A 16,815-nucleotide genomic window follows, 5' to 3' on the forward strand; every position below is an offset into this window, starting at 1 on the left:
CTGAGCCGCTGCCACCAGTCACACAGCTCTAAGCATGGCACCACGTGCAAACTCCAGGCCGGCCCCCTCCCCCCTGCATATAGTCACCGATTTTCGCCTTACACGCCGACTTCAGACCCTAACCCCCACGTAAGATGTGACTCCACTGTACTAGTAGTTATAAATGGCCCTGCAATCTTTGGCATCCGCTCTTTTGCTGTCACAAGACAGCCTATCAGTTTGTACATGTTTACTTTTTAAGAGAGAAGGAGGGAGATTAAAACACACTCTAGAACACATAAATATCCATTAAACCCAACAGGAGACCTTCAACTACTGACCACGGGGATGGGTCAGGCTTAGTGTGCAAAGGCTTTGAATAAGGATTTCCAAAATACAGTGTCAGCATATTTAAAAATAAAAATTGATACTATTAAAACAGTAGCTAAATCACCTCACCTTGATGCCAAACAGGTTGTCTTCCTCCTTACAGGAAGTCAGGAATAACACTTCAAAGTTTATTGCGACTAAAGTTCCAATAGAAATAAATTATTAGATCATTTTAAAATTTGGAAAATATTTTTTTAAACAGAACTGATGAGTAGAGACATGCAGTAGTAAGTGAGAGTATTTCCTGCTATTCTGCAATATGTTTTAATTTAAAAGAAAACCCAGGAGACAAAAACAATTGACATTCAGATATTTATATTTAAAAACAAGAACTTTTTTCATAATTCTACAAACATGGAACCACTTTTGAAGTTTGAATAGGCAATACAGCAGCCATCATGATATAACAAATTATGCAAAAACCTTGACACCAAGAAGAATAAAAACCCACTGTATGAAATATCTGGCTCAACAACTACATATCTTCTGTAAAGGCACACTTTATGCAAAAAAACTGGCAATAATTTCAGATCTGGCCAAGTGACACAGTAGGATAGCCAGCAATTCCCAGACTCCTGAGTATAAGCGGTCTCCAATATCAACTAAGAGATAGTCACCAATAAGCTCACTTCCCTCCATTCCCATTCTTGTATAGTTCCCAACATGTTTCCCTCTTTCCATTTCTCCCCTACAAAGAGTGTTCTTCCATGCTTGGCCCCTCCCCAGAAAGTGACTGCTGCTGCCTGGGGTGGGTACACTTGTCTATCATACTGTTTAGGAGTGTTCTTGTAACTAAGATAACTATTGGATACAGCAAGAGGAAGGAAACTTAAATTAACTGCTTCGGTCTATAGCCTTACTCATAAGAACTGCTCCTGCCACCCCCTGCATTCAGGGCTAACCTGAGAAAATAGGGACACATGCCTTACAAGAGAGAAATAAGGCCACCACTTAATTCACATCTGTGATATTGTACAGTTACACCATAACTAAAACCCGTTTCTAGTGGGCAAGTGGAGAGAAGAAGAGGTTTTGTATCATCTCTCCATCCTTGCTACTATTGGGCCCCATACTCACAGAGCGGGGAGAGGGGGAAGAAGCAGTAAAGAGTATGACATTACATTTCCTAGATCTTTATGCACTTAGTAATACTGGAAATTAGTATAAAATACATGAGAGCAAGCCACCAAGGGTTTGAGAGGTAGAAGTATTGTATTGTAGCATATCCAGAAAGAAGTAGCTTTGACCGTAGGGTTGCCAGAACTACCCACACCCTGGCTCCCCTATTTAGATAAGCCTCTTTTAAAAAGCAATCCACTTATTCAGATATGACACGTAAAGCCATTGGTGCCCAGAGACAGTTTTGTACATAGGCACCAAAGGTTACTTTTTACATAAAATACCACCCCCCACACACACATACCATACACTTTTCTCAAGTTCAGACAGGAAGCATCCAGCCGCTACATAAAACATACATGCTGCAAAAAAATCACCACATATTCCCTTTATGTTCTGAGGTGCGTTGGAGGTACCAAGACTCATACCAACACAAAGACCCATTACAGGACCCTACCTCTCAGTTCTATATGCATTTTATATATGAAAGTGCTCCTAGAGCAAGTAGTAGTTTTTGCATTTAACTGCAAATTAAAAGGATTGCATTGCCATAAGCTGGTAAACTTGTGTTTGTGGCACTTGTTCTATGTGTTGTGAACAGTACTAGAACACAACATATTTGAATGAGCACCATCATAAAGTACATTAATAAGCAACCTGGTAAATTCAGCAATTAACAGCAAATTTAGGACCACTATTTGCTTTTTCAATATGTACACAAAAGGTTATAAGAACTGACTAAAGATCAAAACATAGATTTTCCCCCTTCCAATATTTAGTTCTAATCTCACTTACTCATCCTATAAATTTTCAATAAAGTTAAATAACTGTGAAAAAAAAATCCTGTATCCTTTACTCAGCCAGACTCCCATGAAGAAGTGAAGCAAGTATCTACAGCAGGACTGCAGGATCAGTCCTTTAAGTCTGAACTTGCGTTCTCTTTGGGAACAATAATTACAGTGCAAATTAAACAAGATCTATACATGAACATTTATTCTTCAGTTATAGCTTCAAGGAGGTACTGAGGCAGTGGTTGCATATGTAGTAATTCTCTGAGTAGTGCTTCAAACACCACATTATTTCCTTGCAGGCTTCACATTTAAAGTCCATGACTGACATCTGTACAGGTTTCATAGTTGGTTGATTGCTGCCAGAAAGGTGATGAGAAATGCTATGTTCCCACAAATGTAGATAGTTAATACAATCTGCTTAAACATACGACCCTGAAAAGAAAAAGAAGCATTTCAATTACTTTTGAAGAGACAGTATCTAGTGTCTCTAGCATGAGATATTTATTATATGACTTGCCTCTGCTTCCACAGATGTAAGTGACTGCAGAATATGTATCCTATCATCATCTATTAGCTCAACTGAAAAAAAAAAAAAAAAAAGAGAAAATAGTTAGCTCTACACTTGATTTAAAAGATCCAATTTTTCATAAATTAATATTAACATAGGCTAATAAGTTTGACCAACGAGTTTTAATTTTCCAAAGAGAAAACATTGGTCAACATAAAACTGTTTTTGTTGAATAAACTATTAGCAGAGAAAAATTCACCCATGTTCACATAAGAACCTGTATTCTCATCCCTAATTGTATTAAGTGGAGAAGAGATTGCCAAAAGCAGCAAAGATGCCCTCTAATAGTAAAAGTACAGGAGAATTGAGAGAGGAGTTTAGGTGTTCCTTTCTTCCAGAACTTTCTTCTTCCTTTCCCCTCATTTTGTGCTATTTGATATTACCACCTTTGTTACACATCTAGGTGGCATCTAAACCCTGCTATCTTTCCACATCTTTGCTCATTGTTCTCTCTTTGCGTGTCCTCTTACATCATAAGGAATCTTACCAACACCTTTCCTCATTATTATACAATTACCCCTCATGTACTTAAAACTTATGCTGGCTCATTTATGTATCAACTCACTTATATTTGCAAAATGTCTCCACCTAGAGACACTAGACAAAGCAAGGTTACAAATTTAGATTGCCAACCTGGTCCCATTAACACTCAAGCAGGAAAACAAAAAAGTCTTCCACCAAACTTTACAGTATATCAGAATTTCACCCATGATACTTGAGAATCAAAATTCCCATGGTGAACTTAACAGCAAGTATTTTCATTTAGGTCCAAGTCCAATCCCTGATAACAGCTATCCCATCTACGTGATGCATCTTCAGTTAGTTGGGACAATAATCCATCACAGGAGACCTAAGGGCAGCAAGTAATGTTACTTCTTTGTTCCCATGGAGTCTACCCTCTCACACTCAGCTGGACTTTCCCCAGCACATCAACAACTACAATGTGTCATGCTGCATTTCACTCCGATTTTAGGAATTACATTGAGATTTCATGTCACAAAGTGCATTTTCACATAGAGGCAAGAATTCTTATGGCGAGTGTCAAGTAATTCCATTACTGAGACTACTGGGATCAATTTTTAAGATCAGTCACTAATGATATATGAGCTTTTGTCCATGTGTTTTTTACTATGATGCATCTCACATGGACAGTTTGCATAGGCCAAGTCACCTTAATAAGCAGGGATTTGTAAGTACAGGTTAGAGACTATCCAAGGTCCCTTTTTAAAAATTTAGCTTACAAGTTTTTGCAGATCACCTGCAAAGTGTTATTTTGTACTACGCTGCAAACAAGGCCAGCAGTTTTGTTTCGTTTGTACCTTTGTGAATGAGACAGTAGCCATGTATCTCCAGAAGAACATCAATCCCAACATGCCATGCCACAAATCCAATCATTGTATAAGTGTCCCATGGGTATGGAAGTTTGAGCGCTGGTAGATCCATCCCCAGGAACATAGTCACAACTGGTTGTTAAAAATAAAAATTCCTCATATTAGAGCAACATGAAGGAAAGCAGTAAGAAGTTTCATCTTCACATCAAAATAAAGCCAAGTAATTCCTGGTTGATAAATGGGCAGGGCCATCCCTGGGGGGTGCAAACTGGGGTGACCGCCCTGGGCCCCATGCTTTGGGGGACACCACAGAGCCGGGCAGAGTGGCTGTGGTGACTCCACAAAGCTACCAGCTTCACGTCTGGCTTCTCAACACCTCCACCCACCCTGCCACCGAATTTGCCACCTCCAGCCACTCAGCACCCGCTCCGCCCTGCCGCTGAACCTGCTGCCAGCTTCCTCATGTCCGTGGGCAGGGCCCCACACCTGACCCCACGAGGCTGAATTGCCCCGGGCCCCGCACCCTGCTCTGTAAATGGGCACCAGAAATTAAGCGCACACTTAAGAGTTTCAAGAGAAATTATAGCCAGCCCTCCTGAACAACCAAGCTCTTTTTGAACCACCCCCCCATTGAAATTACCCCAAAAGACTCTACAGATTAGAATGAAGTACCTCATTTCAAAATGATCTAAAAAGTTTGATGGCACAGATGCAATGTTATTATAGTGGTAACAAAAAAAATTAAGTAAACAAACTCCCCCCTCCCCAGTTTCTTTGGCATTTAGAAATGTCAGTGGCTGCCCCAAAAGCAACAAGATGGGAGGGACACGTCTGGTATCCAAACAAGACTGAAATGAGATAGACCACTACAGTCCTTAGACAGACAGAAAGGACCCAGTGTTCCATATTAATAACTTGAATAGGTGGAAACTACGAGGAAAGGGAGATGCAGTTTTAAACCTGTGCCTCCAAGTAAACAAAGGTTTTCTTGTTTGGTTACTGCCCACCAATGTTAGTATGCACTACAATCAGATGTGTATAATTCATACACCTTTTACACTGAAGCCATTTTAGGAATTATGCCTAGGGACAGAAGTTACACGTAAACCAGTTTAAGTGATCAGAAACTGTTTTAATCCTGTAACCAAACAGAAATTCAGTGCACATAAACTGCTTTCAAAATGGCCCAAACTGGTTTAAGGTAAACCTGGTTGAATGTAGTATCAGACTTAACTGATTTAGGTCAAACCAGTTCATGGAACTTCTGCCCAAGACCCCTTCCTGGTTCAAATTAACTCAGTCCCCCCCAGCATCCCAGGATGCTTTGAAGCCCTGGGCTGGGCTGGGCTCTCTGCTCCCAAGAACAGGGTTGGCCCCACCGCTCTGCTCCCTAGCTGGAGCACTATCACTGCTTTGGCTGGCTGAGAAGGGGGTAGAGGTGGGAGGCGTGGCTCCAGACTGCAGCCTGGTCTACCTGCTAGGGGTGAGGCAGCCTCTGACAGACTTTTCCCTGCCCCACTTGCCACTGGAGCAAAGGAAGTGGGGAGCCAGACCCTGGGATCAGGCAGGCAGAGGCAGAACAGGAGAGGGAGCTTTAAGCCTCTCCCCCCAGGGACACCCTGGCTGGGGTCCCTGCAGGCCATGGTGGGGGTTTAAATCCCCCTCCCTAGTCATACTCAGCAGGCCAGCCAGGGCCTGCCCTCCCCCCACCTTATGGAGGGACTGGAAGAAGCCTGGAGGACTCCTCTCCCAGCTTCCCTCCAGGCTTCTGGTCACTGCCGAAGGGAAGGCTGCTCCAGCACCCCCCAGCTTCTAGCCTGAGCCATTGAGGGCATGTGGCTGCATTTCTGGAATGTCTGTTTACTTGCTTTTGGTTCAATCTACACAGTTTAGACTAGCCTGCAAAGGATTGAATTGATTTAGCCTCAGACTTTTTGATCATCTGTACTTAGCCTATGAGATCACAATGGTAATATCGATTAAGACCAGTGACTGTATAATTAAAATTCAGTGTGCTTTGCATGTGTAACATGTGCATCTAAAATGCCTCAACAAGGTACCCAAGCCTACATTACAAACACTGAAGTGCTAATATGCCTAGAAAAGATCACAGCTACTCACCAGCTAATATTCTAGCAGTTGTGCCAGTGCTCCAATGAACCCAATTAAATAGCTGCCTCCTACAAAACAAACACAGTCAGCAATATAGAGATGTAATTATCAGTGTAGAAATCTAACAAAGAATGAAGAAATCTTTAAATATGCCATATGATCTTACTATATTTAGGTTTGTAGCTGCATTATTGGAATGTAAAAAACCCATCTTTTCAACCCATTTCCTAAAAATATCCAGGATGAATGTCACTACAGATACCTTGGTCCATGAGGAGAGGGTCTGAAACCAGCCACAAGAGGTTGGAAGATTGCCAAAGCCATCACAGTACAACCAAGATAAGGATGAAAACCTGCTTTCTGAACAAATGGACATTTTTCATTTAAAACCATCTCATGATAAAACATTGAGAATATTTATGGTTTTAGATTCACCTAAAATTGATTAGTGTTTTATTTGTTTACAGAGCAATTTGAAAGGAACATGAAAAAGGGGAATATAACTGAGTAATGGATACAGTAATGAAATTCATATTCAGATAGGGCATTGTGATAAATTTCTAAAGCATTAAATGGTAAAGTGTCAGACCGGGGCAGAAGGTAAGAACTATACAGTCCCACCTGAAGAGAACTGGTAGATGGGGCAAAAAGAAAAAGGTGACATGGAGGCAATAGATCTACTAATTTAACAAGTTAAATCTAATTTCTAACTGGTTTTGGAAGGTAGAAGAATAAGGATTTCACATACAGAGAAAAAAAAATTTCAAAAATCTTTCAGGAGTCATCATTAAAGGATTGCTCAAAAACCCAGCACTATGATCACAGACATTCCTTCTAAATGAGACAAATACAGACATTAAAAACACAGGATTTACTCCTTATATTTTAAAGGCTAGGGACAGACATTACATATAAACCTGTTTAAGTGATGAGAAACTCATTTAAACCTGTAACAGAACAGATTTTCAGTGAACATAAAACCAGTTTAAAAATGGCTGAAACTGGTTTGAGATAAACTTGGTTGAATGTAGACTTAACTGATTTGGGTCAAACTGATGTATGCAAAGTCTGTCCCAGACCCCTTCCTAGTTTAAACTTAAACCAGAGTCCCCCAGCATCCCAGATGCTTCGTAGCCTTGGGCAGGGCTCTCTGCTCCACAGCAGAGCTGGCCCCACCCCTCTGCTCCCTGGCTGGAGCTCTGACAGAGATTGCAGGCACAGCAGCATCTGCCTGGCTTCCTCCTGCTCCCCCCCCCCTCCTCCACCACTCCCTGTTCAAGCAGGGATTCCCTGCTCCCAAGGCACAAACCATAGCCAGAATCTGATATGCTAGCTAATGCTGAGAGGTGTCTGTGTAAGGCAGACAGGACAATGTCCACTTAAGGCTTTTTAAAGCTAAGCAACAGGTCAGCTGGTAATATCCTCCATTCCTACTTTGGAAAAAGTTGTTTAAAAAGAGTTTAAACTAAACTAATGAGAGAGGCTTTTGTCTTTTGACGGGCTGATAAATGCTCTGTTATCAACTTCCTGCTGGACTGGTCAGGAGCAGCAAGGGGGAACCCTCCCTAATCAGAGTGTCCTGCTGGGGCCTGGCCACATTCCTCCTCAGCTCAGCACCATGGAAAGGAAGGAAGGGTTGCTCTAGCACCACCACCCCCACTTCCCTTCCCCCGCAGCTTCTAGCCTGAGCCACTGCAGGCATGTGCCTGCATTTTCTCAGTCCAGAGGGGATGTCTGTATTCCCCTCTGGTTCAGCCTAGCCAGGATATATAACCTGCAGAGACTGAATCAATTCAGGCTCAGGCTTTTTGAATATCTGTCCCTAGCCAAAAGGGACATCTAAGAAACCCCAATTTCAAACCTAACAGTATGGAAGACACTCACTAACCCTAGTGCAATTCACTTTTGGTCTACATACATGGCACAGAGATCAGAAGTGGTCATGCAGACACATAGTTCTGACCACCATTCCAGTGCATCATCATCAAGGATCCTGGCTCTCTCCGATTTTAAAAAAAAATCCTCCATTTTCTGTTTAAAAAAAGTAGCCTCAAATCCACATTTTTCCATGATTAAAATGAAACACCACTGTGCATATATCTACATAATAGTGGTGTTTCATTTTAATCATGGGAAAAAAAATGTGGATTTGGGTTTACTTTTTTTAAGCCAAAAATTGAGGATTTTTTTTTTTAATCCAAAAAAAAAAAAAACAAAAAACAAAAAAAAAAAACAAAAAAAAAACAAAAAAACAAGAAAAAACAGGATCCCTGCTGATAAACTAAAATCAAAAAATTTTACTTACATAACTCCAGCCTCCTCGGTATATAAAAGGCAGAATGAAAGCAATGCTTGTAAGAGCCACTGTGGTCAACATTAGCGTACGATGCACCTGTAATTAAGTAGGTTGGGGTTTTTTTAAAGGGAACCTACACGTAAGTGTTATGAAGAAATTATTGAAATTGACATGAGTTTCATAGTACAAGGCAAATTCTATTTTAAAAATTAGACAATTACACAGTTTTGAGTTTATCTTATTTTGCAAATCCAACCAAATTGCATTTCAATTTATGATAACTAGCAGGACCAAAAAAATAAGAAATGTAATTTGTCATGTCTTTAAAATTAAAATCTCGGTCTCTTGTTAAATGTTATTTCAAATACAACACAGTTACATCTTTTTGCCTACCTGAAACCAGATCTCCTTTCCAAACAACAATGAATGAGGCCAGACTGGTTTGAAAAATCGTGCCACAATAACACCAATGCTAACTGTAGTCATCCATGCAACAAACATTAGTGCACCTGAGGAAGGATGAAAGAAAGATCCAAATAGTAAAACTTTGGTTCCCAGACTGGACATGAACACAGAACAAAACATAACAGGGAACATGTTTTACAAATTAGCATTAGGAGAATGCAAGAGTAAAATCCTACCAGTTTAAACCCACAAAGCGGTATATGTGCACATTGGCAAAATTGACCCAGTACAACACCTTGATTTCCTACCTGACACCAAGTGATTAATAATAGAACTTAACTTTTTAGAGGGCAAGATACACCAGTGCTAGCTGAGGCAGGAGTGCAGAGACAAAGATATAGATCTCACTCCCAATTCATATGCCAGGTCTGCAATGCCTTGACTTCCTGCCACATAGTCTGGACTAAGTTTTGCTATAGTCAGTCAAAAAAGTCTATGATTCCTGTACTGATTGGGTTTTCTGGTGTTTGCTGCCAGAATTTCATTTCCCTACTGACAAAATGAAAGGAATTTTCATTCAGTTCTTTATGAACCTGATTCAGAGCTCGTTGTAAGTGGAGGAGGAAAAAAAAAAAAGAAAAACTGCCAGTGGATGAGTAAAGTTAAGAGCCACTTTGCTCAATATGAGTCTTTCTGTGGTACCTGTTTTACAGTGTTAGTAAGAGAGAACTTCATCAGAGCAAAGACAATTTAAAATTTAGGTTGCCAAATCATAGATAAAAGGAATAAAAATAATTCTGAATTTTTACTCCTGCAACAAACACCAACCCTTCAACACTGGGCAAGTCCACTGATTGAAGAACAAAACTATTTTTTACCATGGATTTTAATAAGCTGTGGAGAACGAGATCCCCCTAAGTCCTTCGGAGGGCCTGTGACATTGCACATTCCGTTGCTAATCAGAGGCTGACGTTGATGTTTGTAAATTGGACCTCCTACAAGAAGAGAGAGTAATTTAGTTGACAGTGACAAAAGCAATCTTGTTTGTAAACATTTAGAATGCAAGTTGTATAAGACAAGTGCCATATCTACCACCCAGAGAAATAGTCCTTCCCATATGCCACACCAGATCTAAAACACAAAAACCTCGAAAGATTATGAAGTAGATTAACACTCCCCCATAACAAAAGTGTTTTAAAGAATAGCTTCTAAATAATGTTATAGACACTGACCAGTTCAATACGATTCATAAAAATCTCTCAGAAGGATACTGCTCCAAGCACTTGGTGGGTATGGAACAGTTCTTTTAATAATAAACTACATTTATGTTATGTTCATCTCCAAAGATGAGTTCATGGTCAGTCTTAAAATTACTGCTATAAAGTTTAGTATAAAAAGATCAGATTCATTCTTATATTAATTTTAATAAGCTATGTACATAGCAGTCCTTATTTAGAGTTACTTGACATATGTGAATACTCAACCTCGTCAAATCAGGCACTTACCTTCACCAACTTCTCCATCTGCGAGAAATATGTAATAATTAACATCCAGATTATACCTCCTTTGATTATCAGAGAGATGGATTTTTCTTCTGAAGGAACACTGAAGAACACCATCAGCCAGCCTCCATGACATATCTTCAAGGGTATTCTACAGCGTGCACACACACACACACACACACACACACACAAAATGGTGGTCATTTAATGTTCATTGTTGTTTCCAAACCTGAAAACAAAATTTCTCCACTGCCACCCCAAGTCATCAGCATATTCAAGGAGTGTCAGCAAGAATCTGTTGTAACATCCACAGAGCAGGACAGATTTTCACATGCTGTATTTTGGGGCAGTTCTCCTTAAAATACCGAGTAAGTAATGAGGTTGTGGCTTTCAGGGGTGTTTCAAGCTATTTGAGAAGTACCTTATAAAAGGGCACCCTCCATGGAATTACAACAGTTCCATGGACAAACCAAGAAGTTTGGTTGTTGGAGCAAAGTCATACAGGAAATGACAGTAAAAAAAAAAAAAGTAACACCTGTGCAAAGAATCAGGAAGCTTGCATTCCATCATCAATTCCCCTGCTATTTCAGTGTACAAAACTGAGCACAACACTACCTTCCTATTGTTTTTACACTTATCAAGCTTTATGTCTACTGTAGAGCTTCCATTATTGTTTCTTCCAACACTGAAGCTGCTCTAGTCTAAGCATGGCAAATGGAATTTTTTTAATGTCCTTAGAGCAGGGCTGTCCAACTTCAGAGCATCCATGAGCTGCACACTACATAGGCCACATACTGGCCAAGCTCCTGGGACACCTGCCATACATCCCCCTCTCCCCTGCCCTCCACCAGAGAAGCACAAGCGCCACATCCCCCCCACTGCTGCACAAGCTATCCCACTGGCACTGCTGTGCAAGCAGCACAAAGCCCCCAACTCCCTCTGCCATGAACATAGCAAGCTTACTAGGCCTCCTGCCACTAGACTGCTGTTCCCCAGAGACTGCACCTGCTGCTGCAGCAGCAGGAACAGTGTGGGAGAAGGGGAGTGGCAGCCATGCAGGAGCCACAGACCACACTTTAACCTCTTGCAGGCTGGATGCTGCCCACAGGCCACCAGTTGGACAGTCCTGCCTCGGAATACAGGGGGCCATAGTGGTCAACTTCCTTGGTATGAAGGGATGCTACCATGCAAATTCTAAAAGAGAAGTAACCTGGAAGCCAATATCAGGTCTCATACAAACATCCCTTGACCCCTTTTGTAACAGAAAGGGCATCATTTTGAAGGTCATATAGTGTGGGGAGGAAAGGAAAGTTTCTTGGCATTTGCGGCCTTTACTGGTTACAACTATCTGATTGGATTTGCTCAGAGTTATAGTGTAAAACAAAGATGTGATCAGTAAATTTAACACTATGCATGGGAAAGTTACTCCAGAACTCTTGCACCAAACCTCAGAATCCAACACAGGAGAAGACCGTCCTCTCAGGAAGGCAGTATTGATGTTGATACGGTGATCTTCATTAACACACAAGTACGCATCATCATCACCCTGAGGAGAAAAAGAGAGGTTTTCACGTGTGTGTGTGTGTGTGGTGTGCGCACACACACACACACCACACACATACACACACACACAGAGTTACATATAAAACCAATTTGTCTTCCCCTACAAAAGGAGTTAGGAACTTATCTGTGAATGCCTCATTTCTTCCATGCTACACTATAGATGTGAATACAGATTTACAGTGCCATAACTAAAATTGCAAAATTTGCTATATAGTATTGTAAAGAATTGCAAGTAATCTACAAAGTGTAACCCAGTTTGTTAACAAGTTCAAGTATTAGCTATTAAAAAAAATATTAAAATCTACTTATATAAGAAAGGGCCCCATCCATCACTAAAATACAAAACTTAATTTGACAAAAAGCATAGTGCACAGGTGATAGCAGATTTTTACTATGATCAGTTATTTTTTTATTACAAACTAGTTGCTATTCGGCAGTTTAATTATAGTGAATTCTGAAATTTGACTTTAAAAAAGGCAGATACCCACATGGGGCTCATGTATACACCACGATTTTTGCCCTTTCACACGCTGCAACTATGTGTCTGTTCGCACGAGCAGGATTTCCCAATGCATTAAAAGTCTTTCTTGTGCATTAAACTAAAACTCCTCGGGAATAGTTTAGTTTGGCTCGCCGACAATTAAGGTGTCACATCCATGGATTCATTGCATACAAAACACAAAGGCACTCAAAGATGTATGAGTCTCTCTGTCCACTAGATGGCACTGCAACTTTTCTGTAGTTCCCCCCTTCCATTGCTTTCACGTTCAAATTGTTTCCAGTTCTCCCCCCCCCCCCCCCCCCACCGTGTGGCTTTTTTTTTTTCTTTTTTTTTTTATTGTTTGCCAGCTCCCTGCTCCCACAGCTGCATGGCAGGCCATAGACACAGGGTGGGGAGGGAGGGGGGCGGCCAGGCCAGAGGGACAGTGCTAGACTGTCTAACTGTCTTGCAGTGCCAGCCAAGGACCCAGTTTAATTCGTTTGAAAACCTAGTGCATCTAAAACACGGATGCAACACTCCAAAATAAATAGGTTTATAAAATTTTTACTTGTTTAATGAGGATTAAAACCCGTGGCGTGTATAAGTACCCATGGAGAGTAGGGAGGGAATGCTCACAGTAAGTTCGGTCAGAAAAGTTTTTTTAAGTGCTATGAAATGCTTTCTCCATTCATCTTTCTTACATGCAATTATTTTTATTTGTGGAAAGAGCCACTGCTACATCTTCCAGCACCATCCAGATTTTGGTCAGAGGACTCCTTATGGAGTTACCAAAGTTAAAGCCACAAGGTAAGGAATACTCACCATCCACTGGTCATAGGATAGTGCAAATGCTAGATACCCTTCACTAGGGCCACTCATTTCTATAATAACTGAATGACCATCTGGTTTGAAGGACAGAAAAAAACAGTTGGCAGCCTCAGGATTGCAGTTTGTAGGATTCCTTATACAGAACTTCATAAATCCACAGCCTGAGGCATTAAACTAGAGACAATTGAACCAAGAAGTCAGTCACTGATCAAACCACAACATTCCTCCTGCCCCCCTTCAATCATCAAAGAAGCAATAACCCCTTTACCATCCCCTTAAAGTCCCAACTAGCATAAGAAGACTATTTAAGCAGAAGAAGGACATCAACACAAAAAAGCCCATAATTACTAAGATTAGAGTTTGCTTTCATGGTAGTTAAGGTGTGTTTTCAATTCACAATTCAGCTTATATGAAAAAAGAGGGAGGAGAAAGAAATATACATGCAGGAAAAAAAAAGACCTTGTGATGTTCGAAAAAGCTATCATTTTGAAATGTAATACAACCTCCTCTTGTCTAAGAAAGAGTCCTCAGTTTAATAAAAAGAAGGCTGTTTTAATTAACCAGGGTGATAAAGGACAGCCTGGTGCCTCTCTCTTCCAAAAACATTGTAGACCACTAAGACCTCTGTAAGTTTTTAGAAAAGTTCCAGGCTTTCTCCATTTTCCTGAAGGGTTAGTATTACACATCCACATATGAGAATGTGTTATATGAAGGAAATGTACCGTGAAGTGCATGATATGTAAAAGGTATACAACATAACAATAAGCAGAATAGGCATCACATTGACAGACCTGATTAAGTAGCTTACTTTATTGGGTCATATTGCTAGTTCTGCAGATAAACCCATACGAACAAGCTTCTAAAAATATTATAGACCAATTTAAACCACCAAGGCAGGAACATTTATCTACTCTTCTCCTGGCCTCTACCTTCTCTTTCTTAAAAGTGGGGGGGAAGCCTTGAAATACAGTGATCCACAATCATCCAGGCAATAACCAATGCATAAAAGCATGGAAAAAGGTTCTGCCCAAATGAACTTAAAGAAAAGAGAAAAAAATTGACTATATTAGATTTAAAATAAGATGCACACAAAAGATGACTCGGGGAGTCAGGAAATGATTCATCACCTTTTACTTCCTGTCAAATGACTGGCTTTATAAAAAAAAAAAAAAAAAAAGCTCTAAAATATAGAATAAATTCTTATATTTAATTTTTGTCCCTAATGGGAAGCTATCAGTAATAAATACAAATGATAGAATTTAGTTCAGAATACAGAAAGGGTACTGCTTACTGGTTTTATTAGATGAGAAACAGGCTGTGAAGTTGGCTGTGTCTTTGGGGTAGTAGGTATTGTGGTTAAAGGTGGGGCATTAGGTTGGGAAATTATAGGACCAGGAATCTTTACCCAAAAAATGTGATACTTCTCCACAACTGTGGCTCTGAAAAAAAGAAAAGACAATTACCATGCGATATTGCATATTTAAACCTTAAATTCATTCATGATAAAATGATAAGGTGGTGGGGGAGCTTTAAATAAACATCAGGAAGAAACAGAATACCAACTACACTGCATCGTATTATTTGTCCCTCTGGTCTTAGAATCTAGATAGACTGGTAATTAATGGTTTAGAAGCAAAAACAAGAATGAAGGGCCTATGAACTCCCTGATATAGAAAAATCTGTGCTGCTTCCTAAGCTGTCTGATGCACAGCTGCCTCAGGTATCATTTTTAAAACTCCCATTTCCAGTTTAAGCCTTCTGAGTCACTGCCCACACACTACACAGTCTAAAAGTGAAAAACATTGACAGCAGGACAAATGCAGGTCTGATTGACAATAAAAAAAAAATTAAATAAATTTTTAAAAAATTAAAAATAAGAGCGTTTTCACTATTGTATTCCTCCAAGTCTGGGTGCATGTAAGTGGAGAAAGGTATAAGTAATAGGCCCTAACTCAAAGTGCAGATGTTATTGATGTTTTCCCCTGCCTCCAACAGGCAGTAGTACCAATGGCTGCCCATACCTGTGTTTGGGGGCAGGGTGTTCCAGGAGGGCCACTCTAATTAAAGTGTCTCACCATCATGTGTATTAAGCCCCCACGCATTTAAAAATGGCCATGGGATGCTTTATCTAAACCTCGTTCAACAAGGTTTAGATAAAAGCACCTCCGTAGCCACTTAAAAAACACACACAGGCTTATAACCATGACAGTAAGGCCATGCTGAAGTGTTCCAATTAGAATGCAGAGCAAACTGGATTAATTGAATCTGCTCTGATGCATTCTAATTAGAAGATGAACCAGCATGTATACAGGCAGCCAATGTTAATATACAAGTTGGAGCAGGTAGAAAAGGCAGAAAACTCTACAGCAGATTCCCTTCTACTCACCCCCACCTTCCTGCAAGACATTTACCAGTAACTAGCCAATTTGTGTGACAGTGTACTGGTTTGATTCATCTAGCTTAGGTCTCTAATAAAATAAACAAGCATGAGATTAGATTGACTTACAGAAATTGTACGTGTTTTGGTGCGTTTGGGGAAGCAATCCAGTAAGCTTCTAAATGGTTCTTTTTTGATTTGTGAGTGTGACTGACAGCTGAGTTCTGAAACAGATACAAACAGAATCACACTGAAAACCAGCATTTAGAAGTACTCATTATGCATTGATGGAGCTATTGTACAAGCTACAGACTAGCATTCCTGTATCTATTTTTGCACAATACTAGAGATCCAGTTCAACTGAGTCCTGAACAAATAGGTCCAAATTCTATCCCACCTATTAGGTGCCTAAGTTGTACTTGGGTGCAATTCTATTCCACCCTCCAAGTCCCTGAAAATCCATATTGCATCATTTTGTAACACATTGTCAGACCCTTAAGACTGAGCCACAAAAGTAAGCAGCAAGGAGAAGGATCCATCCATCTTTTGTACCAAATGTTTTTCAGGGACCCAAACAAGGTAGACTATAACCAGACTTAGGGTAGAAACAGAAGTCACCCGACATCTCATTTGTGAGGCCATAAAATTTTTTTATGACAGTACAAATGCTGACCTAACAGACACCAATACCCTTTGCTGTGCCACATGGGGGGGGGGGGGGGGGAGGCAGTTTTGCAACAAAAGCTAGTAATAGACTCTGCACTTTTATTGCAGCAGACATCTATTACCTCTGTGCTGCTTTCCCCACTCAGCCAGACCTGTGTCCCAGGTCTGGCTGAGTGGGGGGTGGAAGAGTGCTTCCCTGCTCAGATAGATCTGCTCCCCCCACTCCACCCCTTATACACACACACTTGTAGGGCACATGGGGAAATCCCCTGCATCACATTCTCCTGCTCCCTAACAGAGAGCATGTCTGCAAGCAGGAGTCCCTGTCCTTCCCTCCACCCCCCTTTTTGCAGTTTGAGTCATAGCACAGCAAAGGGGGAACATCCATAGGGCTAGGGAAAGACACT

The 16,815-nt window shown here is 40.6% G+C and overlaps 1 protein-coding gene across 3 annotated transcripts in view; it reads right to left on the reverse strand.

Moving 5' to 3' along the window:
* Positions 1 to 667: 667 nt before the first annotated feature.
* Positions 668 to 16,815, reverse strand: part of LOC102570684 (putative ferric-chelate reductase 1) — a 28,068-nt gene continuing 11,920 nt past the window's right edge. For all 3 annotated transcript variants that reach the window (XM_014599768.3, XM_019479138.2, XM_014599769.3), the window contains exons 4-16: positions 15,872 to 15,966; positions 14,657 to 14,804; positions 13,360 to 13,539; positions 11,941 to 12,039; positions 10,497 to 10,644; positions 9,870 to 9,986; positions 8,980 to 9,095; positions 8,596 to 8,682; positions 6,553 to 6,650; positions 6,300 to 6,358; positions 4,167 to 4,310; positions 2,797 to 2,858; positions 668 to 2,711 (exon numbers count right to left, since the gene is read on the reverse strand). In XM_014599768.3, the coding sequence (XP_014455254.1) occupies positions 2,619 to 2,711; positions 2,797 to 2,858; positions 4,167 to 4,310; positions 6,300 to 6,358; positions 6,553 to 6,650; positions 8,596 to 8,682; positions 8,980 to 9,095; positions 9,870 to 9,986; positions 10,497 to 10,644; positions 11,941 to 12,039; positions 13,360 to 13,539; positions 14,657 to 14,804; positions 15,872 to 15,966 (1,446 nt within the window). In that variant the 3' untranslated portion in view covers positions 668 to 2,618. The remainder of the gene's footprint in view (positions 2,712 to 2,796; positions 2,859 to 4,166; positions 4,311 to 6,299; positions 6,359 to 6,552; positions 6,651 to 8,595; positions 8,683 to 8,979; positions 9,096 to 9,869; positions 9,987 to 10,496; positions 10,645 to 11,940; positions 12,040 to 13,359; positions 13,540 to 14,656; positions 14,805 to 15,871; positions 15,967 to 16,815) is intronic.

Source organism: Alligator mississippiensis, chromosome 5, assembly GCF_030867095.1.
Source record: "Alligator mississippiensis isolate rAllMis1 chromosome 5, rAllMis1, whole genome shotgun sequence".
NCBI lineage: Eukaryota > Metazoa > Chordata > Crocodylia > Alligatoridae > Alligator > Alligator mississippiensis.